At 37.2% G+C, this 26,875-nt stretch overlaps 1 protein-coding gene and 1 non-coding gene across 2 annotated transcripts in view; one reads left to right on the forward strand and one right to left on the reverse strand.

The window, feature by feature from the left end:
* Nucleotides 1-26,875, forward strand: part of UNC13C (unc-13 homolog C) — a 626,361-nt gene that overhangs the window by 207,734 nt on the left and 391,752 nt on the right. The window contains exon 7 of the mRNA XM_056115400.1: nt 15,513-15,732. Coding sequence (XP_055971375.1) covers nt 15,513-15,732 — 220 coding nt within the window. The remainder of the gene's footprint in view (nt 1-15,512; nt 15,733-26,875) is intronic.
* LOC130024981 (U6 spliceosomal RNA) lies at nt 3,209-3,316 on the reverse strand. Its single transcript, XR_008792624.1, has one exon. It is a non-coding gene; the product is annotated as a U6 spliceosomal RNA (small nuclear RNA).

A 26,875-nucleotide genomic window follows, 5' to 3' on the forward strand; every position in this document is an offset into this window, starting at 1 on the left:
GGATCTTATCAAATGCTTTCTCTGCATCTATTGATATGATCATATGCTTTTTATCTTTTCTTTTGTTGACATGGTGGATTATGTTGATTGATTTCCGAATGTTAAACCATCCTTGCATCCCTGGGATGAATCCTACTTGGTCATGGTGTATGATCTTTTTGATGAGTAGTTGGATTCTGTTTGCTAGTAGTTTGTTGAGGATCTTTGCATCTGTGTTCATCAAGGATATCGGCCTGTAATTCTCTTTCTTTGTGGTATCTCTGTCTGCTTTTGGTATCAGTGTGATATTTGCTTCGTAGAAACTGTTTGGAAGTGTTTTTGATATTTCAATTTCGTGGAAAAGCTTAAAGAGCATCTGGAGTAAGTCCTCTTTAAAGATTTGGAAGAATTCACTTGTGAATCCATCCGGGCCAGGACTTTTGTGCTTGGGGAGACTTTTTATTACCATTTCAATTTCCTTGATGGTGATAGATCTGTTCAGGTATTCCAGGTCTTCTTGGTTCAGCCTTGGGAGTCTGTAGGAGTCTAGGAATTTATCCATTTCCTCGAGGTTTTGATGTTCCATGGCATAAAACTTCTCAAAGTACTCCCTGAGGTCCTCTGAATTTCTGTGGTTTCTGTGGTAATGACCCCCTTTTCATTTCTGATTCGGTTTATTAGGGTTTTCTCTCTCCCTTTCTTTGTGAGTTTTGCTAAAGGCTTATCGATCTTGTTAATTTTCTCAAAGAACCAGCTTTTGGTTTCATTGATCTTTCGGATTGTTTTTTGGGTTTCCATCTCGTTAATCTCTGCTCTGAGTTTTATTATTTCCTTTCTCCTGTTCCGGTTGTGCTCCTTTTTTTGGTCCTTCTCCAAGCTCTTAAGCTCTGAGGTTAGGTTACTTATGTGTGCTCGCTCCTCCTTCCTGAGGAATGCTTGTAGAGCTATAAACTTTCCTCTTAACACAGCCTTTGCTGTGTCCCATAAGTTTTGGTAATTCATGTTCTCATTTTCATTCGTTTCTAGGAATCTTTTGATTTCCTCTTTGATTTCCTGTCTAATCCACTCGTTGTTCAATAGTGCACTGTTTAATTTCCAGGTGTTTGATTTAGTTTTCTGTTTTTGTGTGTGATTTACTTCTAATTTCAGCGCATTATGGTCTGAGAAGATTGTTGATACAATCTCTACCTTCTTAATTTTATGGAGGCATGTTTTGTGGCTCAGCATGTGGTCTATCTTGGAGAATGTTCCATGTACGCTTGAGAAGAATGTGTATTCAGCTTTTTGTGGATGAAGTGTCCTGTATATATCTACTAAGTCCCTTTCTTCCATTGTTTCCCTCAAATGAAGTATGTCCTTGCTAAGCTTGAGTCTGGTTGATCTATCAAGAGGTGACAAAGCAGTGTTGAAGTCTCCCACTAGTATTGTGTTGCTATTGATGTCTTTTTCCAAATCTATGAGTAGTTGTTTTAAGTACTTTGCTGGTCTCTCATTAGGTGCATATACATTTATTATTGTAAGTTCTTCCTGTTGTACAGATCCTTTGATCAATAAGAAATGGCCTTCACTGTCTCTTATGACCTTCCTCACTCTGAAATCGATGTGGTCTGATATAAGGATGGCTACCCCAGCTTTTTTATGGGAGCTGTTTGCCTGTAGGATTGTTTTCCAGCCTTTGACTCTGAGTCTGTGTTTGCTTTGACTATTGAGATGCGTTTCTTGCAGGCAGCAGAATGTTGGGTTCAATTTTCTAATCCATCCTGCCACTCTATGTCTTTTAATTGGTGCGTTTAGCCCATTGACATTGAGAGAGATTATTGTTATGGGATTTTGTCCCATTGTTCTGTTAAAATTTGGTGTATTTGAGGGGCCTTTCTTGCCTTAAAGTAGCCCATTTAGTTGTTCTTGTAACCATGGTTTTGAGTCTATGAAGTTCCTGAGCTGTTGTTTGTCTGTGAAACTGTGTGTTGTTCCTTCTATTATGAATGAGAGTCTTGCTGGGAAAAGTATTTTTGGGGAGGCATTTATTTCATTGAGTTTTTTTACTATGTCCCACCACTGTTTTCGGGCCATGAGGATTTCATCAGAAAAATCAGCTGTGAATTTTAAGGATGCTCCTTTGTAAGAGATTTCTTTCTTCGATCTTGCTGCTTTCAGAATTTTGTCTCTGTCTAAGGTTTTGGTCATTTTGATCAGAATGTGTCTTGGGGTATTTTTATTCGGATTTCTTCTAGCTGGTACCCTTCGGGCCTCCTGAATGTGGTCACAAGTTTTCTTCAGCTCTGGAAATGTTGTAGCAATGATTTCTTTGACAGTTTCTTCATCGAGGTTTTCTTCCTGTACCTCTGGGACTCCAATAATTCTTATGTTACCCCTCTTGGCTTCATCACAATCTTCTCTTGCCATCTGTTCCCGAATTGTGAGTCTCTTTTCCATTTTCTGCTCTTTTCTGGAGAGTCTCTGAACTTCATCTTCGAGCTCATTGATTCTGTTCTCAGCCGCTCTTACTCTGCTGCTGAGGCCTTCCACTGAGCTTTTCAATTCGCCTACGAGATTTTTCAGGTCTGACATTTCTGATTGCATTTTCCTCATTTCTGCCTTCAAATCCTCTTGTCTTCTATTGGCATTGCTTGTGATTGTTATTTTTATGGCTTTTGTGTTCTTATAAATTGTTTCCTTCATCTTTAGGTAAGAGTCACATTAATTTCTTCAGTCATATTTCCTTAAGATACACTCTATTGATTGCTTAAAATACCATTCCTTTTGCAAAATGATTCCATACATATAATTAAAATTTTTAATCCAATTTTTTTCTTAGTGGAGGAATTCAGGACTTTCCCATTTCTGCTTATTGAAATCCAGGGCCACATCTATCAAAATTTGGCCATGCAGACAAGAAGGCTAAAAAATAGGGCATGCTATATGGCACTGCAGAGACCTTGTGATATTAATGACCTTGAGGACCGTCACATAGACATTGTGATGCCAGGGACCAATGAGGACCATCACCCAGACTCTGTGATGCTATGGACCACGATGACCACAGTCAGATGTTTTCAGGGCTTCAATAGCTATCCTTGGAGCTGTTGAGACCTCCATAACTATACCTGCTGATACTCCAAGGTCAGTACTATGCAAAGCTTTGAACCACTGTTCAATTACAAATTTATGATTCCCCCAAACACCTCTAGGAGTAACTCCTGAACATCATTCTATGGGGAGTTTTATTATTCGTTACTAACTTTAGTGAGAATTTGCGTGTCATCCTTGCGCAGGGGCCATGCTAATCTTCTCTGTATCGTTCCAGTTTTAGTATATGTGCTGCCGAAGCGAGCACAAAAGGTAAAGGCCCTCCCATTGATCATCGATTTGCTCGAGCGGGCCCAGTAACGTCTCCATTGGAGACTTTGTTTTTACTGTGTTTGGCATATCGAATACGTCATGGGGAGCTTGCCAGGCTCTGCCGTGCGGCCAAGATACTCTCGGTAGCTTGCCGGGCTCTCTGAGAGGGGCGGAGGAATCGAACTCAGGTCGGCCATGTTGGCCGCGTGCAAGGCAAATGCCCTGAGAATATTACCATTTTAATATTATAATTTGAATGGGGATTTCATTAACTCTTTATAATGTTTTAGGGTGGATGGACATTTTGACATGTTAATCCTTCCCATCCATTAACATAAAATGTTTTTTCATATTTAGTTCCTTGGTATTTGGTGTTCTTGGACAATATTTGAAATTTGGTCCTTTTGGTATTTTTCTCTGCTAGTTAAATTCTCCCTCTCCCGTTTGCCATTAGATATTTTGTTTACTTGTCTAATTTTTATGACCAGATCTTCCATTACTATATTAAATAGCAGTAAATAGATACCCTTGTCTCGCTCATGTCCTCTCTCAAAGGGCAGGCTTTCAGTTTTTCTTCACTGAGTATGGAATTAGATGTTAGTAAATGGGTGCTACTATCGTGGGGCTATTTATGTGTCTGTTGACTTCATTTCCAAGATTTTTTCAATTGATTAATTTTCTATATTATTTCTATTTTATAGCAATGTACTTAATGTATTTAAATGATCTACTTTATTGCCTTTATTATAGTTTGAATGTTAAATATTTATCCTATATTTAAAAATTTAAAACTAATCAATAATGATGTCCTGAAAAAGAAATATAAAGTCCAAGAAAACTTACACTTACTTTGAGCCCTCAATGCTCACTTTACCATTGTGACACATACAATTAAATAAACCTATTTTATTTTGGTTAACTGGAGCGATAGCACAGCGGGTAGGGCGTTCGCCTTACACGCGGCCAACATGGCCGCCCCTCTCGGAGAACCCGGCAAGCTACCGAGAGTATTCGATATGCCAGACACAGTAACAACAAAGTCTCCAATGGAGACGTTACTGGGCCCGCTCGAGCAAATCGACGATCAACGGGAGGGCCTTTACCTTTAGCTTTAGCTTAATCACACAAAGTTCCAAGGTTATATTACTAATTTTGCTCACACACCTAGAATCAATAACTGAATAGATTTTCATTTAAAATGCCATTTATCCCCTTCTATGCTTCATTAAAAACTATCCTAACTCTTTCCCTAGTCTTCCTTCTCGGTCAAAATATTTATTATAACCCAGACCTTATTCTCTATCCCAACTGGAAAAAAATTATACACGTACACATGCATTCAATTTTCACCTTTCACTAAAATAAAAAATAGATAAAATGACATTTATTCTCTATTAAAATAGAGAACAAGTGATGCTTATCACATTATGATTAATCAGAAGAGTATGCCCTGTATTGTGTTCTCCTTGATTTATTGCACTGGCCTTTTGATCATTGCTTAAATTTCTTTATTTAATGCACCCCCATTTTAAAACAGTAACAGTTAGCTATGCTACAAGATAATACAAGTAAAATAAAACTTTTAGTATTTCATTAATAAGAACATAACTTTTAGTTACTATGCTTTCTTCTTAAATATGCCAGAGAAATTTTAACTTTTTGCACTTAATCTTACATGGTTACTATTCTCACTAGTATAAATAATATTTTTTATCATGAACATATTCTATCATTGTTTATATATTAATAAACATATTCTATTATTGTTATATCCTGTCCTTTAAACCTAATATCCAACATCAATTTGTGACTAATCTTTGCTCTATTTAAATTATTTGTGCTTTTTTCCCCACCAGAGAGATCATAATGGTACCTATAAAACAGCCGGTTGTTTTTATTAAAGTCATTCACCAAGAAAATAAAATGTCTTAAAATAGTTTTTTTTTTTTAGTTTCTGAAATGTAATTTTTTACTTATTCTCAATAAAAACAATTTTAAGGAGAAAAATAGAACTTCTGTAGCAAATCAATGGGTATCATAGGTGAAAAGGAAAAGGTACACAGCAAAGGTACTAAGAGCAGGCATGCTTATGTACAAGTATTAATGGTTGTATAGTGGAATGTTGATGGTATGAAATCTGATTTCTTTGTTTCTTGAACTCAGTTTGATTACTATTAATTAATGTGAAAATGAATTTCCTTCAATTGTCCCAAATTTTTCAGAAATAATCGATTTGGAAATCTCAGTAAAATTAATTTTCTTGGAGTAGAAAATTAACAAAATATTTATCTAGGATATTAGCATCTATCTCCTCACCCTTTACCCTGTAATCAACACAAATATAAATACAAGATGATTAGACTGTAATAATCACTCACCTTCATTCCTACAAATTGGAAGCGTCCACACACAAAAGTGGTCCTCTTTCCTGAAATTTCTTTAGTAATTTAAAAAATTATGTTTGTTGCTTTTCTTCCCTTTTAGTTTTTGGGCACACCTGGTGGTGCTCAGGGGTTAGTCCATACTCTGCACTCAGAAATCATTCCTGGCAGCGCTTGAGAGCATCCTAAATGCAGTGCCAGGAATCAAACCTGGGTTAACGGCATATTAGGCAATGGCCTATTCACTATACTATCTCTCTGCCCCCATTTATTGCTTTTCTAATTAAAAGTGACCTTTACTAGCCCATCAAGAATATTCATGCGAGAATACAGATTAAAACATGTCCAAATCTGGAAAAATAAGTAAACCCTCAGATTTAAGGATAGTTAATCTAAGAAAGAGAATGCAGGTAGATGAAATGTAACAAAGAAAGTCTCTTCAACAAGTGTTGCTGATAACTTGATACTCACATGTAAAGTCTTGCATCTGGAACCATATTTCATGCAATTCATACTGTCAAATGTAAGTGATTAAATACCTGAACATAGGGCTAGAATCCATTTAAGATATGTTGAGAAGAACATATGCCAAATCTCTCCATGATATGGACCTTAGAGGTCTGTTCAGTAATTTGATTCAATAGTCAAAGATAACAAAACAAGTTTAAACAAATGGCACTATATAAAATTAAAAATTTTTTTCATGGCAAAAGAAACTCCAGTTAAAATAAAAAGATGTCCGGGGGCTGGAGCAATAGCACAGCGGGTAGGGCGTTTGCCTTGCACACAGCAGACCTAGGTTCAATTCCCAGCATCCCATGTGGTCCCCTGAGCACTGCCAGGAGTAATTCCTGAGTGCATGAACCAGGAGTAAATCCTGTGCATCGCCAGGTGTGACCCAAAAAGCAAAATAAATAAATAAATAAATAAATAAATAAATGGATGTCCTACATAATGGAAGAACATAAAGTAAAGGCCCTCCCGTTGATCGTCGATTTGCTCGAGCGGGCCCAGTAACGTCTCCATTGGAGACTTTGTTGTTACTGTGTCTGGCATATCGAATACTCTCGGTAGCTTGCCGGGCTCTCCGAATGGAAGAACATATTTATACAAAATATATCTGATGAGGATTAATATCCAAGATAAATAAAGCACTTTCAAAGCTCAAAAACAAAATCAATCCCCTGTCCACATCAAAAAAATAAATGAGGAGAGAAAAAGATCAGACCCTTTCCAAAGAATACATTTAAATGACTATAGATATATGAAACATTGTTCATTATCACCTATTACTCAGAATATGTAAATTAAAACGACATGAGATAGCCTCTCACACCAGTGAGAATGGCATATAAAATAAATAAATCTGGAAATAGCCAGCACTGGTCAGGTAGATATGATAGAAAGGAAATCCTGATTGACCTTTGGTGGGAATGTCATCTTGTTCAGCCTCTTTAGATAGTAAAGAGGATTCTTTAAAATGTAAGAGTAGCTCCCACCCTCTTCTCTCTGGAAAGAAAGATGGCGGCCGCATGGAAGCCTTGTGGACAGCAGGTATGAGCCAGGGGTGGGGGCGCGACTGAAACCTCATGGGACAGGGGGCGTTTCGGCCTGTCCTTCACACCCTACCGAGGTCACCAGTTGCCCCCACGAGCGACTCTCCGGCATGGCCATGACTCCAGAGCACAGAAACCAATCTCTTAATTATCTGACTCTCAGTAGAAATACTTCCAGGGTTAATAAGTAAAATAGCAGAAATCCAAAATCACGCGGCCGCTATTGCAGCCATCATTTAATTCTTGAACCCAGCTGTAGAAAGCAAATCATTTCACAATGCTTTTTCAGCATGGCTGATTTGGGGAGGGGGTAAACTCTAAAAAATAATAGTGCAACTTTTATCGAAACAATGAAGCTAGTCAAAAGTAGATAGAGTGTTAACTAGAATTCATCTGCCTCACAGGCATTGGGGTGGGGTAGGGGGTGGGGGTTTATTGGGGTTCTTCGTGGTGAAAAATAAGTATTGGTAAAGGGAGATGTGATTGATATTTGCATGACTGAGACCTAAACCTGAAAGCTTTGTAACTTTTTCCACAGCGATTCAATAAATAAATAAATAAATAAATGTAAGAGTAGAGAATAGTGTCCCACATGACCCAGTATTTCCATTTCTATCAGAAATATACATGTATGTATACATATATATACATATACATAAATATTCATATACATATATATTCTTGTCTTCATTGCAGTGCTTACTTAGTACAATAACCTGGATATGGAAAAACCAAAAAGTTCAACAGATAAGTAAAGAACGTGCAGTATAGAGAGACCGGTGCACTTGTTTTCAAGCCACCCACCTGTGTTCTATTCCTGACACCCCTTATGGTTCCCTGAGTCCACCAGGAATGATCCCTTAACTCAGAGTGAGGAGCATGCCCTGAGCACTCACAAGTGTAGTCCAAAAACCAAAAATTAAAAAAAGAAGCTGTACAAAATTATTAAAGCATACATGAAGTTCACAAAAACATGAATGGAACTAGAAAGTGTAGTATTAAAGCAAAATAAGTCTGAGGGAGTACACATACTAAATGATATCATTTACCTGTGGGATAGAGAGACAATGACAAATCCTTGGCCTCATATTTCAGACTTTTTGAGATAGAAGTGGTGGTGGTGGTGGTGGTGGTGGTGAGTGGGAATTAGAGAAAATCATGGATTAAAAAATGAAGAGGACACTTGGGTGTTGGTGGAGGGTTGAGGGTATGTTGATAAAAGTAGGCACAGTCATTTTGTACATGGATCCACACAAATATTTTTGTGGGAAGCCACACCAGCAGTATTCAGGACTTACTTCAGTCTCTGGGCTCAAGGATCACCCCTGGTGGGTTTGAGGCACCATAAGGGGTGCTAGGGACAGAACCTTAGTAGTTTGGGAGCAAGGCACAAACACCCTGCCTTCTGTACTATCACTCCTGCCCTAGATACCATAAATTTTAACACTCCTTTAACAATCTAAAACTTAATCTAAATCTAAATTAAAATCTAAAACTGAATGACTTAAAAACTTAAAAAATGATTTTAACGTTACCAAGTATTTAATTTTAATCATATAATTTATATGTTTGTGTAAATATTTGTGTATTGTATCATGTTATCTTCAAAAGATACTTTATTTAAGAGAATAAAACTGTGGCCAGATCTATAGTACAGGGGGTAGATAGTTTACTAACACCAGGCAGCCCCGAGTTTTATATCTAGTATCCCATCTGCTTCCTCAAGCACTGCCAGTAGAGATCCCTGAGTACAGAGTCAGAAATATGCCCTGAGCACAGCCAGGTGTGATCCAAAAAAACAGAGAGAGAGAGAGAGAGAGAGAGAGAGAGAGAGAGAAGGGGGCTGGAGGGTGGAGGATGGGGGAGAGAATGGGAAGGAAATATAAGCCTCCCATAGTATCCATGTTATGATAGAGATTCTGCTAAGGAGGTTTACTTGAGGATTTTTTTAAAATTAGGAAGATTAAAATTGATTATCTGCCAGTCCCCCCATATTGCAGATATGTTTTGTCCTTTGGTCTTAATCCCAATAATGTTCCCTTGTTTTAATGGCCATCTCGTCCACGTTTCTGATTCTCTTAGTAACACACAAAACCAATCCTTTTACTTCTGCTGGCTCCTATTAGCTACACAGGGATTTTTCTTTCTCTGCTAGGAACTATGTAAAAAACAGCCCTGGGTTAGGTGCATATCTTGCATATGGTTCACCCAATTTGGTTTCCACAACCACAAGGTCCCCCAAGTACTGCTGGTCTGATCCCAGAGTTCCCTAAGCATGGCTAGGGTGGCCCAGTTAAAATTTGGTATTGCAAGACTCAGGAACTGAAAAATGTGGGTTCATTTGGAAGATCACCCATTAGGTTTACTGAAAACACTGTGGGAGCCCCTCCCTTAGCAAGCAAACAAGCAAACATATATTTCCTTCATTGATATATCATAATGGTTCATTCCAAACTTTTATCCCCTTTGATCCATGGCTAATTTTAGCAGTACTCCTTATTCTATGTTACTTAGTCCCCCAAATACCTTTAGTTGTCCTTGTAACAGTGTTTTATCTGGTCTTATTTTCATGCTAAGAAAGCACCTTATTTCCTCAAGCTACAGTATTTTTTAAGAATTAAAAATTTTCTTATGAGATACATTTGTCTACATGCTTAGTTCCTACTTGTTGTTGCTGTTTTTGGCACATTGAATATGCCACTGGGAACTTTCCAGGCTTAGCTGTGTGGGCAGGATACTCTTGGTAGCTTGCCGTGCTCTTCAAGAGCAATGGAGGAATCAACTTGGGTCAGCCGCCTGCAAGGCAAATGCCCTACCTGCTGTGCTATTGCTCCAGCCATAACAGTAGCATACAGTAACAACAAGTCTTATAGTGGAGACGTTACTGGTTCCCACTCGAGCAAATCTATGAACAATGGGAGGACAGTAGTACAGTGCTACAGTGCTTATTTCCTAAACATTGATTCCTGAATTTCTATACTGACCTTCGTTGCCTTAAATCTTTTTAGGAGTAAGAGTTTCAATGTTATTTATTCTCAAGTAACTGCTAGCTTTGATAAATTCATGGCCATATTCTACAATTCAAGGGTGGAAAAGACTCATTTCCCTGAGACTGAAAATACCTACCCTCTAATGAATTATAAAATGTTTTTCTACAGCTTCTCTGACTTTTAAATGTTGGAATTTTTGAAATGCCATATTCAATCGATTTTCCATATGCTGTCTAGTAAATTTTCCATGTTCTCTTTGTTTTTGGAAATTAGCTTCACTTTCTCTTCTCATGAAATGGATCACGTCTCTTGAACCAAACCAAACAAAATAAAACATTTGAGTGAAAACTTTTTAGTTTCCTATTCAGAACTATCATTTATTTGTTTTCCTCCAGCATGTTTAATTTTTTAGCAAGTATTCCATATATTTTTCACTCTGACTATAGCCCAAGGACATAGAAGACTGACTATATATCACTTAGGTTTAAGAAAAAGAAATTGGATGGATGATTTTAGGTACAATGCATTACTCCCTTACTCACATGGATAAATTTGTTCTAAAAAATCCCTTCATCAACTCTGTTTTCTCATTTTGTATGTATTTATTTTCTTGTTTTGTAGAATATAGATTATTCATGATCTGATGATCCATTTAGTAATAACTTGTTTTCACTACTAAAACAAATTTAAAAATTCCTGATAGAATTGTAAATACAATTAAAATTTCTCCTTCGAGAACCGGAGAAGTACAGCATACCATATATGCTGGTTGCCCTGTATACTACCTACCAGGGTTTGATTCCTGGCCCAGAAAATGGTACCCTGAATACCACCAGGGGTAATTTCTAAGTACTGAGATAGTAGTAATCCCTCAGTATTGCCAGGTGTGACCCAAATCCCCCCAACGCCCCCTCATAAAAGGGAAAAAATTACTTCTTATTTATAAGTAAACTAAAAAAATGTCACATTAGCACACCACACACACACACACACACACACACACACACACACACTCTTACACTTTTCACTGCAACCCAGATAGTACAGGAAATGGTCTCTGGACAGATCTCCACTATCTCTGTGGAGATCAGGGGTGCCAGGGTGATTTGATTCACTTTACTGCTATTAAAGACACTACTCTGAATGACAATAAATGGAAAGCAAAATTCGTCCTTCTAATTCTAAAGAATTCTTTTTTTCCCTGCTTTTTGGGTCACACCTGGCTATGCACAGGGGTTACTCCTGGCTCTGCACTCAGGAGTTACTCCTGGCGGTGCTCAGGGGACCATATGGGATGCTGGGAATCAAACCTAGGTCAGTCACGTGCAAGGCAAATGCCCTATCCACTGTGCTATCTCTCCAGCCCCTAAAGGAATTCTTAAACGTTCTTTTACTGGTACTTCTTGGTTTTAGACTGCACTTGTTGGTGGTCAGGGCTCACTCTTGGATCTGTGTTCAGGGATCACTCCTGGTGGTACCTGGGAGCCATATGAGATACTAGTGATCAAAACCATGCCAGGCACATGCACGACAAGCACCCAGCAGCTGTACTATGTCTCTGATCCCCAATTCTTTTTAATTTTAATTTTATTTTTGTAATGATCTGAGATCTCCAGGCTTGCTCGCTTTGGGACTGGGCTTCCTCCACCCAGTTCCCCCATCTTGCAGTAGCTAGACAGTTACACCCACCAGCTGCCATGTAACCCCATCAACAGCCAAGATCAAGAGACTATAAAACCAAGCTCCAGGAAGTGTACGGCCACAGTTGCAGCCGCGCGACCTCTTATTGTCTAGTTATCACTCCTGAAGAACCCGGAAGGCTACCTAGAATATCCTGCCCGTATAGATGCCTGACTGGGAACACCTGTAAAGGTGATTAGAGACTGCTCCAAAATGCCTCCATCCCTCTTGGAGAGCCCAGCAAGCTACTGAGAGTATTCCGCCTGCACAGTAGAGCCTGTCAAGCTACCTGTGACATCCTCGATATTCCAAAAACAGTAACAATGATGATCCTCATTCCCCTGACCCTGAAAGAGCCCCCAGTATGCCATCGGGCTGCACTCTTAAGTGACAGGGATGAATGGAGACATTACTGGCGCCCACTTGAGCAAATTGATGAACAACAGGGTGATAGTGATAGTGATAATGAATGTGGTTTATAATACTGCTAATCACAGGGCTCTATGTAGGTACATTCCCGCACCCCACCCTCTGCCATTGCCTCAGTGTCTCTGCTCTCTTACTGCTGCCCCTTCCACCCTTCCCCTGTGATAAGCATCCTATAAAAGATGAGTTCTCAGCTTCTGTTGCCTTTGGTTGTTTGTTCTTCCACTCCTATGTTTCTCTATATTTCACATACGAGAGACCTCATTCTGTGTCTGTCTCTCGAAGTAACTACACAGCATGATCTTCTTCAGATACATGCAGGTATCAGAAAATTGCATGATTTCGTCCTTATAGGATGTAGTATTCCATTGCATGTAGGTATGCATGCAGTTTATTTATGCAGTCATCTGCTCTTGGGAAATTGGTCTGTTTCCCAACTTTGGTTTTGTGAATAGCTGCAATTAACATAAAAATGCAAATGTATTTTCTGAATATAGGGTTTCAGCCTTGGGATAGATACCAAGAAGTAGAATTGCTAGAAGATTAATTCCTGTTTTTTTTTTTCTAAGACATGTTCATGTTATTTTCCAAAAGGACTGCACTCAAGTCAACATTCCCAACAACAGTGGATGAGATTCCCCTTTCTCCTAATATCTCAGCCAATACTGGGGATGTGTTTATTTGTGTTTTTTTGTGGTGCGTGCCAGTCTCAGTGATGTGAGATATCTTATTGTTGTTTTGATTTTCATCTTGCTGATCCTTGATGCAGAGCAATTTTTGGTAAAATATCTTCAGTATAAACTCAAACCAAGAAACTTACAAGCTCACGTTATATTGAAAACTGATGAATACTGTTATTTTCTTTATATAATATTAATATGGTAACTCCCTCTGGAGTGATTGCTCTATTTGACCACACTACCACTATGTACAATCAAAATATAAAAGTCTTTTGCCAGATCCTCATGTAGTAATAAGGATTAATCTTGATGTTGAAAATCAAGAAAAATGTTTTATTAAAGTTTAACTACCTAACAGGAATTTCCTGTAGTGTCATCAAACATTCTGAGAAAGCACATAGTGAGTGAAAACCACAAATAAATGAAAAAGGCTGATTTTATAATGTGGAACTGAAAATAATGGAAATTTGGCTATTCTAACAATGTGGGAAGATATTCTGAAATGAGATTTAAGGATGATTAATGTAAAACATAAATGTTCTCTTCTAGCATTACTTACCAGATAGGATCCTGTGGGATTTATGCAAATATCCACTCATTATGCAGCTGGCACTTGTGTGAAATTACTAGTAAATGCAATTTCATGGAGAGCTTGTGTTTCAGGAAATCACCTGCATAGTGGAATATGAGGGGCATGGAGAAGAAATCACCCAAAAAAGTCTCTTTTCATTGATGTATGGTTACGTTTGCAAGTTCACGATTGATATTAACACTTAGTACTTATTTTGAGTTTTGAAGCGTATGGAAAGTGCTTAGTACAATCAAAATATAAAAGTCTTTTGCCAGATCCTCATGAAAATTGCCAGATTCAATTTTATTTTCACGATTAGTGTCACTGGGAAGTAGAGAAAGAAAGTGAACCCTAGAAACTTTAAGCCTTTCTGTAGATTATAAGATTATTAAAGTTGAAGAACATTGATTAATCTTGCACACAGAAAATGTGCTGGGATATTAACTCAAAGGATTGGTGAACATGCTTTGCATGTTGTAGCTCTGACTTTAATCCCAAGAATCACTTGGTTCCTCAAGGACCACCAGACATGCAGTTACTGAACACTGAATTGAAGGTAGTCCCCCTAAGTCACATCAGGTGCAAAGAAAATGACCCCTAGAAAGCGCTGTGCCCTAACATGTGACGGTTAATGTATCATGATTAATGAACATAAAGATTAATCTCTATTACTATATGAGGATCTGGCATATCAATGTTCACGATGAACATTGTTTACACATTAAGCCGGGAAGTAGGATGACAGTTCTTGCCTACAGAAGCAGATTTTAAATGTGATATGGTTTTCTTGCTTCTCATTGAATGAACTTTTTCATCCTTCCTCTCAAATGCCATCAAAATTATCTCCCTTTGGGGCTGGAGTGATAGCAGAGCGGATAGGGTGTTTGCCTTGTACACAACCAACCTGGGTTCAATTCCCAGCATCCCATATGGTTCCCCAGGCACTGCCAGGAGTAATTCCTGAGTGCATGAGCCAGGAGTAACCCCTAAGCATCACCGGGTGTGACCCAAAAAGCAAAAAAAAAATATCTCTCTTTGAAATAAGACTCATTCTAGAAGATTGTCACACTTACCCTTTATTACTAGTACTTTTTTTTTTTTTGCTTTTTTTGGGGGGGTCACACCCAGCAGTTCTCAGGGGTTACTCCTGGTTCTGCACTCAGGAATTACTCTTGATGGTGCTCAAGGGACCCTAGGATATATCGGGGATCTAACCCGGGTGCAAGGCAAACGCCCTACCCACTGTACTTTCGCTCTGGCCCCTAGTACTTCTTAGGAATTAGTTTATGAGGTATTTCCTAAGGTATATGCAACAGAGAACAACCTGGGCAGATTACAGAAGGAAAGTGGGGAATCTCTCTCGAGGGCTTGATTCAGCAATGAAAATCTCCACACATCAGTCTCCCTCAAAACCAACATAGGCATAGACCAAGGTGAGTGTCATAAAGTTGATTATTTTTTAAATTATTTTTTCTAAATTACCTCAATCCAGAAACTAGCCTATACTCTGCCCTTGCAATAACTTTAGGTAATATCTTTATCATCTTCACTATCATGAACTAAACAGAATAACAGGGAAGCAGAAATCATCAAGTAACTAGAATGTGTCTCCGTGAAATGAGTTCACATAACAGTGTAGCCGAGTTCACATAACGGTGTTCCAGTTTGAAAGATTAAAGAAGTGTGTGTGTGTGGGGGGGGTGGGTATGTGTGTGTATGTGTTTAATTGAATCGTGCCCTGGAACATGGAGAGAATATGTAAACAGCTAATGTGTTCACTATCATCATTGAAGTTGATAAAATTTTTTATTATCAGAAAAGAGTGATAAAATATTGCGTAATTTATGTTGAAATTTTCCAAGTCCACTGACTTAGCTTGCATTGGTTAACCTCTCTCATATTCACAGAAAATGCATGTCTTCAAGAAGACCTTGCAGGCATTGATCTACCCCATGTCTTCCACCACCCCACACAATTTTGAGGTCTGGACGGCTACGGCACCCACCTACTGTTATGAATGTGAAGGGCTCCTATGGGGCATTGCCCGGCAAGGCATGAAGTGTTTGGAGTGCGGAGTGAAGTGCCATGAAAAGTGTCAGGACCTTCTAAATGCTGACTGTTTGCAAAGTGAGTACATGCTTAGGCTGAAGAAGTAGTTATGCAGAGCTTTCTTTATCATGTACAGTTTTTGTTCAGACCTCAGCACCTGCTTTTTTTCCACACCCATTCCCCTCTACTTCCACTCATATAACAGTGGTACATAGAGTGCCCATTATGTTAGAGAGTTGATCATGAATTCCTGAGGTTTTTGAACTCAGTAACTTAGATTTCTCAGAACAAGTGTCTGGTGTGCAATCTTGTCTCATCAAGTTAACTTCCCAGTGACTTCCAATTGGTTTACTCATTTGAATCTCATAATAACCTCGGGAGGTAAGTGGGAATATGCATAGTTGCTATCAAACAAGGTTGATGCACATTACTGTAATTATGGTAACTGGAATGTTTTTTCCAGTCTGGTGCCTTCCAAAGGAGACATTCTCTTAGAGCTAATACAAAAACCTCAGAGTTGAGAGGCCACAAATACATTTCTTTGTACACTTTATTATTGATTTTGTTATTATATCTTTACTTTTCAGAAATACTAAAATTGGCTTCAAAGGGTTATTGGAATAACTAAATTATTGACTGCTGTGATTTTTGCTAATATCAATAACCTTTTAATTCTTTCATTTCTGAAAATGGGCTCCTTTGACCTTTAAAATTACCCAAACTTTTCATTTTTGTAAGGATATTTTATACTGACAGTTTAGTTTTCAAAGTGCTACAATGTCAAGCCAAAAAAATACATATTAACTTGGTACTATTCCACTATTTGGTCTTGACATGGTTCAAATTTCCAAAGTGATCTATGTTTTATTTATTTAATTTTTTGTGGGGACAGCAGGGTAGGTGGGAGGTACACCCAGTAAGCTCCTGATTCTGCTTACTGGGTTACTCCTGAGTACTCCTGAGTTATTCAGGGAACAATATGGGATGTCAAGGATCCAATCTGGATCAGCTGCATGCAAGGCAAAAACTCTCCCTGCTGTACTATTGCTCTGGCTCCCCAAAGAAATCTATTGAAACAAAGCTTTCACTTAAAATTGTGTTTATTTTCAAATCTACATATTATTTCCTTTTTGATTATATGAATTGCAATGTAAGGTGTTGCATGAAAATAAGGGGGCAGAGGACAATGTCAAAATGAATATTAAATCAGAAGTGTCATCAAAGCTATTTTTTAGAATATTCACATACATCTACAGATTTCTCTACCTGATTAGTCTATCTCTATCAATAACCAGAATGGTCAGATTGCTGCTGTATTAATATGGTAACAAAAACTAAGCAAAAATAAGAAAGTATATTAAGAAAATACTGCATTAAAAAGTAAAATTGGCGTAAAAGTTATTATTATTAATGATCAACCATATCCACACGATAGCCAGGTCATTGAGGTTTCTCGGGAGTTCAAGATGTTGGTCTGTCTAACGTTTATTGATTTAAAGAAGGCCTTTGATTCTGTTGAGACTGAAGCGGTCATTGAAGCCCTAGCCAAACAGGGAGTTCAAACTCAATGCATCAGGATTCTCCGTGAGCTATACTACAGATTCACTACCAGGATCTCACCATTCTACAAGGAAGTGATTATCCATGTCAAGAGAGGGGTTCAGCAGGGTGATACCATTTCACCGAAACTCTTCAGTGTTACCCTCAACACAACGTCATGAGATGACTGGAATGGGAAGGAATGGGAGTGAAGATAGACGGTCGGCAACTACACCACCTTCACTTTGCTGATGACATCGTTCTAATAACACCAAACATTAGCCAAGTAGCACAAATGCTGGCCAACTTCAACCGTGAGTGTGGAAAGGTCAGACCCCAGATGAATCTCACGAAGACAATATTTCTGAGAAACGGTCTTGTTCCTGACGTTCCATTCACTCTCAACGGGACGAACATCTCCAAATGCAACAGTTATGTGTACCTAGGTCCAGAAGTCAACATGACGAATGACCTGGCACCTGAGTTGAACAGGAGGAAGAGAGGTGCTTGGAATGCCTTCAAGGGCATCAAAGAAATAGCAAGAGGATGAAGAACCTCCGGCTCCAGGTACATCTCTTCGATTCCACTGTTCTTCCTGCATTAATATATGCTTCGGAGATCTGGGCCTTACGAAAACAGGATGCAAACGATATTCGGGTCTCCCAAAGAGGAATCAAGAGAGCTATGTTTGGAGTATCATGCTTCACTCAAATGAGAGAAAGAATCTGAAGTTCTGACCCCCGTCGATGATCAAGAATCAGGGACACTGTCTCATTTGCCAAGGCGTCGAAAATCAGATGGCTGGACACGAAATGAGATTTGGAGATGAGCGCTGGACTAGAGCCATTACCAAATAGATTCCACAGGACGTCAAAAGATCGTGTGACCACCCACCTACAAGATGGTCAGACTTCTTCTTCAAGACCCTGAATGATTGGTTTGAGGCTCTTTGGGTTCCTGGAGCGAGCAAACACCACTGGGCTACACTATCATGTGACAGGGACAGAGACGTTACTGGCACCCGCTAAAGCAAATCGATGTGTAATGGGATGTCATGTGATCAATTTATCATTATCTTATTACTTATTATTAACTTATTACTATTAACTTATCATTAACTTATTAAAATGTATTATTATATTATAATAAATTATATTGTATATATGATTATTATGTTATCTTATTATCTTATATATTATTATTTACTTATTAACTTATTACAAGTAAATTAAGAAAGTACTGCATTAAAAGAAAAATTGGCACGATACTTATTATTAACTTATTACTTATTAATTTATTTTTAACTAATCATTAACTTATTAACTAATTATTATCAACTTATTATTGACTTATTATTAACTTATTATTATTAACTTATTACTGTTAAAAATAACACATCAAATTAATTTGAAGTTTGCCATACCAAAACAAAATGCTAAGGTCTGTGAAATAATGCAGAGGACAATGGCTTGCCTTGTATGCAGCTATCCCTGCTTTGATTCCCGGCGCCACATGGGCTGTCCCTAGCAACAGCAGGTTTTATCTCTGAGCACAGAGCAGGAGTAAGCCTGGACTACTGCCCCAAGTATGGCCCCAAACCAAAATAAGATAATTTTAAAAAACAAAACTGAAAACAGGGATCGAACAATCAATAGTGTTAAGGAATCAATAGTGTTAATGGAAATTGTTTTATTTCTATTAAGGAAATAAAATATTGCCATGTTAAAAATAAAAAGCTTAATTTCTTTAGACAAAAATGATGCAGATTGTGCATAAGAAATGAGCTCAGTCTTCTTCATCTCTGAATAAAGATGCCTCCTGTTTATTTTATACTAAAAACATTTTAAAATCTATTTACATTTCATAAAATGACATGGATTACTAATTGTTGGTTAAATCATCTAGGCTAATGTTTTCATTGAGATTAGTCAATTAAAATGCAATTTTAATTGAAGGAATCATAAATCATGTAGAAAAACAAGTATATATAATATATACCTCAGGAAGGGATTGTTTTCTTTAATATTACCCTTGAGTTTTCCCCCATAAAACTTGACTCTCACAGTGAACATAAATCTTCCCAAGAATAAGGATTCACTTCACCACTTTCTGTAATAACTATCAGCATTTAAAACTTTTCATGCAGAAACAATATTTCCTAAGAAATTTCTCTTATTCATTAAGCAAGAAATTTTAACTCTGGCCACTTATGTAAAATGTTTCCATGTATAGTAATATTACAGGAAAAATTTAAAAGTTAAGAAAAATAAGCACTGGGAGAAATAGCTATATACCCTTATGTAATTTTAAGAAAGTTATATTTTTTTCTCAAAACATTTTTTTAATGTTTAAGTTTCTCCAAGGAAATTAAAAATCTTGGCAGGCAATTTAATTCATTGTTTAAAAGTACTAGCTTATAAATTAAAATTTGAATCTAGGTCCAACTCTCGAAAACTGCTATTCTTATCAAATCTTACCTCTGAAGAAACTGTTTACTAAATTAAATAATTGCATATGATAGTTCTTAAACACTTGACAACCAGATTTAGGGTTTCTAGAATTATCAGTATTTCACTAATCTTTTTCTGAAGACATTACGCTGTCATTTCACAATCATATACATAATTGCAAGCTTGAATAAAGCAAAGTAGAAGAAAAATTAAAAAATAAACTCTACCCGTTGGTCATCCATGCATTAAGAGATTATTTTTATAATTGCTCAATTTTTATTTACTGTTACTGAAGTCCCGGGTATCTGTGTTTTAGGATTGCATTGTTACCATACCACTCCCTACCAAGTGCCAGTATCCCTTCAGAAGCATCTATCAGATTCTTACAGTTCATCCCCATTCTTAGGTAGCTCCATTTCTGTGGTTAAGATCTAAGTATTTACTTTCTATGGATTCTCGGGTACTCTGTTTCAAGTGCATTCATTCTAATTGTCTTTTTGACTTTCATTTATTTCCCTGGAAATCTATGACGATGGAACTTTCCCATGTGCCTGTTGATAACCTGTATGCTTTCTTTAAGAGTCTGTGTGTTCTCCATATTTTTTGTTAAATTTTGTCATTGCTGTTAATATCTTGGTTATTAGCACAGTGGGTAGGGTGTTTGCCTTGCACATGGCCAACCCGGGTTCAATTCCTCCATTCCTTGCGGAGAGCCCAGCAAGCTACCGATAATATCCTGCCTGCACAGCAAAGCCTGGCAAGCTCCCTGTGGTGTATTCGATATGCCAAAAACAGTAACAACAAGTCTCACAATGGAGACGTTACTGGTGCCCACTCAAGCAAATTGGCGAACAATGGAAGAAGAGTGCTACGGTGCTACATCTTTGTTAAACTAACGTTGTGGGATTTTTTTTCCATTCTGTAGTATACATTTTTGTTTTAGTGATAGTTACTTTTGAAGTACAGGAGCATCTTACCTGTTTATTTTTGCTTTTATTTTCTCTGTCTATGGAGCTAAATCATCGAAGATACCAGTGGGTGAAGTATCATGGTGTTCCTTGTCTGCTTTTTTTTACTATGTATACTATAATTTCATGTTTAACACTGTGTCATTAATACAGTTTGAGTTCAAGTTTGTGCACAGGGTAAGATCACTGTCACTGTCCTCCTGTTCATTGATTTGCTCGAGCAGGCCCAGTAACTTCTCCACTGTGACAATTATTACTGGTTTGGCATATCAAATACGTCACGGGTAGCTTGCCAGGTTTTATCGTGCGGGCAAGATACTCTCGGTAGCTTGCCGGGCTCTCCAAGAGGGGCGAAGGCATTGAACGCAGCTCAGCTGGGCCGGCTGCATGCAAGGCAAACGCCCTACCACTGTGCTATCGCTCCAGCCCACAGGGTAAGATAATGATCCAATTTCATTTTTACATGTGGGCTAACCAGTTTCCAGAGCTATTTGTTGAAAAGTCTTTCTTTTATCCAATTGTTTTTGACTTCTTTGTCATAAATTAACTGTGTTTTGTAACTTTATTCAATAGATCTGAACATCAATTTCAATTCTAACAGCATACTAATCTGATTACTAAACTTTTTAATACAATTTACAGATGGGACCTATGATATCTTTAATCTTCCTTTTTCTAAGGAAATTTCTAAGGGGATTTATGTTGCCAGATAAATTTTAACAGTATTTTTCCTATCTCTATGGAGAATTCCAATGAGTTTTGAATTGCGATTGTATTGAATCTGTATAATGCGTTGGATATATTGATTATTTTAACAATCTTGGTTCCTGAGCATAGAATATCTTTTCTTATTAATTATGTTTTATGTTTTTGTTTTGTAAAAGTCACTAGACTTATGGTTTCATGAGTAAGGATCTAAGTTACTAGACATAGTTTCTAATATGTTCTTATTTTTTATCCTTACCATTTGTTTCCTACTTAATTGACTCTTTTTAATACATTTCTAAACAGGATTTTTAAAATTTCTTTCTCTCCTACTTCCTTTTTTGCATATAGACGTGCTATAAAATTACTTTACATTTATTTGAATTTGTTATTTTTCTGATTAAATCTTTAGTCTGAGATATGCATATAGGAAAGTGGAATTTAACCAGCTGATTTTGAAATCCCATTTAATGCTATTTTTTCATCCTTGATGGCTGGGATTGTATAGAGGTGTCAATTATTTCTCAAGGAGTCTCATCTCAGCTTCTGTCCAGTTGATTTGAAGGAAATCGCCAAATTGCCTTCCAGTCCCAAACCTGACAATCACAGAGTACAAATAGGAAGAGAGAAGACCAAAGAGAAACATAAAGAGTTGGAAAGATTAACTGAGTTTCCTTCTCTTTCAGTTTCAGACCTGTAATAGTAACCAGTTACCTGCCATCTTTTATTAGCTCTCTTCTGTCTTGCTATTTAAGATCCATCCACTGTTGAAATCCTGCTTCAAGTGCTTGGGGAAAGGGCAATTGGGATAGAGAAGGAACAAAGATAGTTGGAAATGATCACTCTGAATAAGAACTACGTCCTGAAAGTAGATAAAGGAACAAATACGATAACCTCTCAGTATCTATATTGAAATCTATAATGATCAAAGGGAGATGAGGGGAATATCTGCCATAAAAACTGACTGGGGGGAGGGTGGCAGGAAAAAAAGGAAGCGATTTGTGACCTTGAATGATATTAGTAACCGAAAAAGACATTTACGTATAAAACAGTATGGTTAGCAATTTTTAACAAGAAAAAAGATAGATATATATGTAAATATAATATATAATACATGCATTTTATATGTATGCGGAGATAATGTATTCAGAGTGAGAATTTTATAAGATATAATAAATGAAGTCATTGCCTTGATTATATTTTTAAGTTGAAAATATAGTACTTCACAATAGAAAGACAAACTATGCAAATGATCAAGATGCCTATTCTAACTGATCTTTATTTTCTTATACATTTCCAAAGAATTCCTACAATTTTAGTGAATACAAATTCTTTCCAATTTAATTTCTTTTTATTTTATTTGTGTGGTCTCACCCAGATGTACTCAGAGCTTACTCCTTTTTCTGTGCTCAGGGGTCATTTGTGGCAGTGCTTGGGGGAACCAAACCTGGGTTGCAAGGCAAGCACCATACCCTCTGTACTCACTCTCTTTGCACCACCTAATTTTCACTTCTATCTAAAATTTCAAGGATCTGCAGAAGAACAGCGAAATATTTCTTCACAAAAGTTTCAGGAATATGAAATCTTATGAATGTGTTTTGGTTTATTTCCTGAATATTTTTGTGTATTTTCTGAATACATTATATTATATTTATGTGAACAAATTGCAAACTGCTGCCATTAACACGATTTCATTAGTGCAGTTCTGTCTGCAAACTAGATATTGATTCTCTTTATTTGTATTCATTTATCATACCGTGCAGCTGCAATAGCTTGAAGCTATTTGTACGTATTGAACAGATGCTGTGAGTGAGGGCTTTAATCTGGGCTTTCAGTGCTGGAGAGAAATTAAGTTATGTCTTCAGATTCAAGTGGACTTTGAAAAACTTAACTGAAACAGGTATATGTGAGTACATCCACTGAAACTTGGTGTTCTAACACTTAAGATGCAGTTATATAGAATATGTTACATATTGATTTCTCATGATCATAGAAGCTAGATTGTGGATGTTCACTGCTGTCCAGCAGATGTAAGTTCTCAGTTTCCTCAGATTCATTGTCTGTTTTCTAAATATTGGTTTCAGGATCAAATGTGGACAGAGAAATGACAAGTAGATATAGCATATAATGGTTTAAAAATCACCTTCCATGTAGCATAGATTTTTGAGAGATCCTTCGAAATCAGTAGTTTGAGAATACAGTCTATTTCATGTATAGTATTCAAATAGTTGGGTGTCTTACCACAAGGACTGGATTGCATTTCTAACCCCAATCTTTGAACTCCCCACCTAGATCTCTCCTGATTTATAAGAAAAATAAACAAAAATCATCCTTGGGAAAAATGGGAAGTTGTGGAATTTTGTTTTTAGTACTCTTCACTATTCCACATAGTATCATGCCTCTTCAATACTTGTACTGCTCAGACATTATTTTCTTACTATGATGACTACTTAAAGTCCACCCTCTGTGGTCAATCCATTGCACTTATGTTGTATCTCAATCCACGCTGTGCCTCCCAGCATAATTGATACACAGACTTTTCAGCATCAATAAGGAGGAATTGAATTGGACTAAATTGTGGAATTAAGTTGGATTAAGTTCTGGGATTAAGTTCTGGAATTTACCCAGAATTTAATCTGGGTAAAAGTGGAATCAATGATTGCTGCATTAATAAAGTGAATAAACTAATAACAGCTTTTGAATATAGGCTGATACAGGGGAACAAAAAGGTCAAAGTGCCTTACTTAAAGTCTCAATATATAATGAATTCATTTATCTATCCATACTCATCTATGTGAGTATGAATGTCTGTCTCCATAGGGAGGGGAAGAAGGAAAAGGCAGAGAAAGGAAGGCAAGGAGGGATCAATATTATAATTCTGAGGTTACTTGGCTAAGATCTTTTTTATTTCTTTTGCTCTTAGAATTTTATCAATACATCATTATTTCATATATAGAAGAAATATGTAATGTATATATTTTGAATTTTAAAGTACTTGTCAAATATCCTCTAGCTAAAGATCATTAGTATATCCTGTGGTTTAAAAGTTTCATTTATTACATGTGTTTCAGTGGAAAATGACCAGGGTATCTCAGTATCGTAGTATCTCAGTAAGGGAGTGTTAGAATCACATAAGGCAGAGGTTTTGTTTTTTGTTTTTGTTTTTTCTGGCCCTGATGCTATCTTCAAGTGAGGACAATTTCATAGCTTTCATTGCTGAAAACTCTTATGTACAAGTAGGGCAAAATAGCTTGAGGCTCTTAGTTTCACTTAGTAATAAAATAATGGTTGCTCGTATTGATCAGGAAAGGTTATGTTTAGTGATGTGTGGTTTACACGATGACCTTGTTTGCATTTCTACGTAGAATTATAAAGCGGCTTGTTTGTGTCACTACAACACCCTCACTGAGTGACCAAGTATGAGGTTGGTGTCCTCATGTCTAATAGGACTTCACTTAGCACCAGACCAGCTTCTAATTACATAGCTATAAATCAAAAGACATCATGTGTTCAAAATGTTCCTTTGTTAAATTTTTATTTCTGTTTGCATGTGATTAAAAGTGATATATAATAATAAAATAATAAATTTTAAAAAGTGGGCTGGAGCGATAGCACAGCAGGTAGGGCATTTATTTGCCTTGCGCGCAGCCAGCCCGGCCAAGTCGGGTTCGATTCCTCCGCCCCTCTCAGAGAGCCTGGCAAGCTACCTAGAGTATCTCACCCGCACAGCAAAGCCTAGCAAGCTCCGTATTCAATATGCCAAACACAGTAACAACAAATCTCACAATGGAGACGTTACTGGGCCTGCTCCAGGAAATCGATGAACGGAGGGAGGATAGTGACAGTTACAGTGATATAAAAAATATTTCTTCTTCTGATCTTCCTAGCTTTCATTTTATTCTTTTACAATATTTTTTATCTATCAAATATTTTTATTTATCAAAGATTTATAATTTTGTTTTCCTAATCCAAATAAGTAGTGTTTTTATTAAAATAATTGGTAAGTCCCTGAAAATAAAATTCTAGAAAAGGCTCCTACGAGGCAGATTTAGCTAACAGTTAGGAGACTGATTTCCTAATTTTTACCTTTGTAACAGACCTATTTCCAATTTATTCTGAAGGTTTCTATTTTAGCAGCTATGCGACTATGGACTAGGATGCTGGTGGCAGAAGCAGAGAGGGAGGAAAAGGTGGCTGATTTTTGGTTTGGCTGGTAATCTTAGTTTTGGTTTCCAGCTCACTGACAGTGAAAAAGACTTTCTTGAAAATGGCAATTCCTAGTCTCTACCTGCCCACAAGCTTCCCCAGCAAGAATGGACCCTCTACAGAAGCAGGGCGATTCCGTGCAACATTAGCGGTCCTCCACTCATCCTGGCGATAAACATTAACTTTGTGTTGTAGAAAGGCTTTTTGGCTTGTGTGTCTTTGATTCTATAAGAAAAGAAGGCGGCTGATTTGAAGCCCGAGGGAGCGGGGGTTCTTATCTTTGAAAAGATTGAAAGCGTTGCTGGAAGAGGAGTGTTCAGATGTTCTTGGCTATGCGCCAACTGAAGATGGGAATGGGTAGGAAAATTCCAACGACATGCCCACCTACGTCGTCTCACAGGAAATTAAAATAGAGAGAAACTGAAAGTAGGCTCTCCTACAGGATTTAAGTGGGAAATGAAAGACAAGAAATACAATTTTTCTTTTTCAGGACTCCTTCGTAAAGAGAGAGAAATGTCTCAGTATCAGATCATCTGCCTCTATGCTAACCACCTACCTACCATCCTGTGGAGTCATCAGCCCCCAGTGTAGATAAGGGCTTACACATATTAAAGAAAGTGATGTTAATAACTTCCCCCAAACCTTTAACTTCTTATCTTTGTTATGTTAGTGATTCCATCTAGCCAGTAGTTATAGACCAAGTATGACACTTTTCACCGGACAATGGTTTCCATTGATCAAGCAACTATGGAGTTTGAAACTCTAATATTCCCTATTAATCTGAAACTTGTTTAAAAATGATTTCTACTTTCTGGCATTTTAAAATCTGTACATATTCCTTTCTTGTTGCTATGACTATATCTGTTTGCTCTCCTGGTAAGGGAGCCACTATTGGCCATTTCATTATACTTCAGATGAAAAAAAACCTTAAAATTTAGGCAAGTAATAAGCTCAAATTCAAATGCCACAAACTAGGAAGTGTTAAATTAGAATTTAAATGAGACAGAATACTTCCATATCCAAAGCACTATGAACTACTGTGTTAGTTTGTCCTCTTTAAAACATTTTGTTGGTGGGATTATTTCTATCATATTTATATTGTACACATGTTTTATGCTACTAAGTGATTGTATTATCTGGGCAAAATTCTGCTGTCCAGTAAAAGCCAAACAGTTCTTGTTTTCTAAAAATTCCTAATTTGATGTCAAGGATCAGGGTTATTTTTTTGGTCTATTTATAATGCACATTTTACATTATATTTATCATTTTGCATTGCAATTATTCTTGTGTCTTGCTGAACTTTGGCCATAGGCTCAGACTATAAAAAAATCTCCTTAATGCATTAAGCTAAAC

The sequence above is a fragment of the Sorex fumeus genome, unplaced genomic scaffold (genome assembly GCF_029834395.1).
Source record: "Sorex fumeus unplaced genomic scaffold, SorFum_2.1 ptg000029l, whole genome shotgun sequence".
In the NCBI taxonomy this organism is placed as follows: domain Eukaryota; kingdom Metazoa; phylum Chordata; class Mammalia; order Eulipotyphla; family Soricidae; genus Sorex; species Sorex fumeus.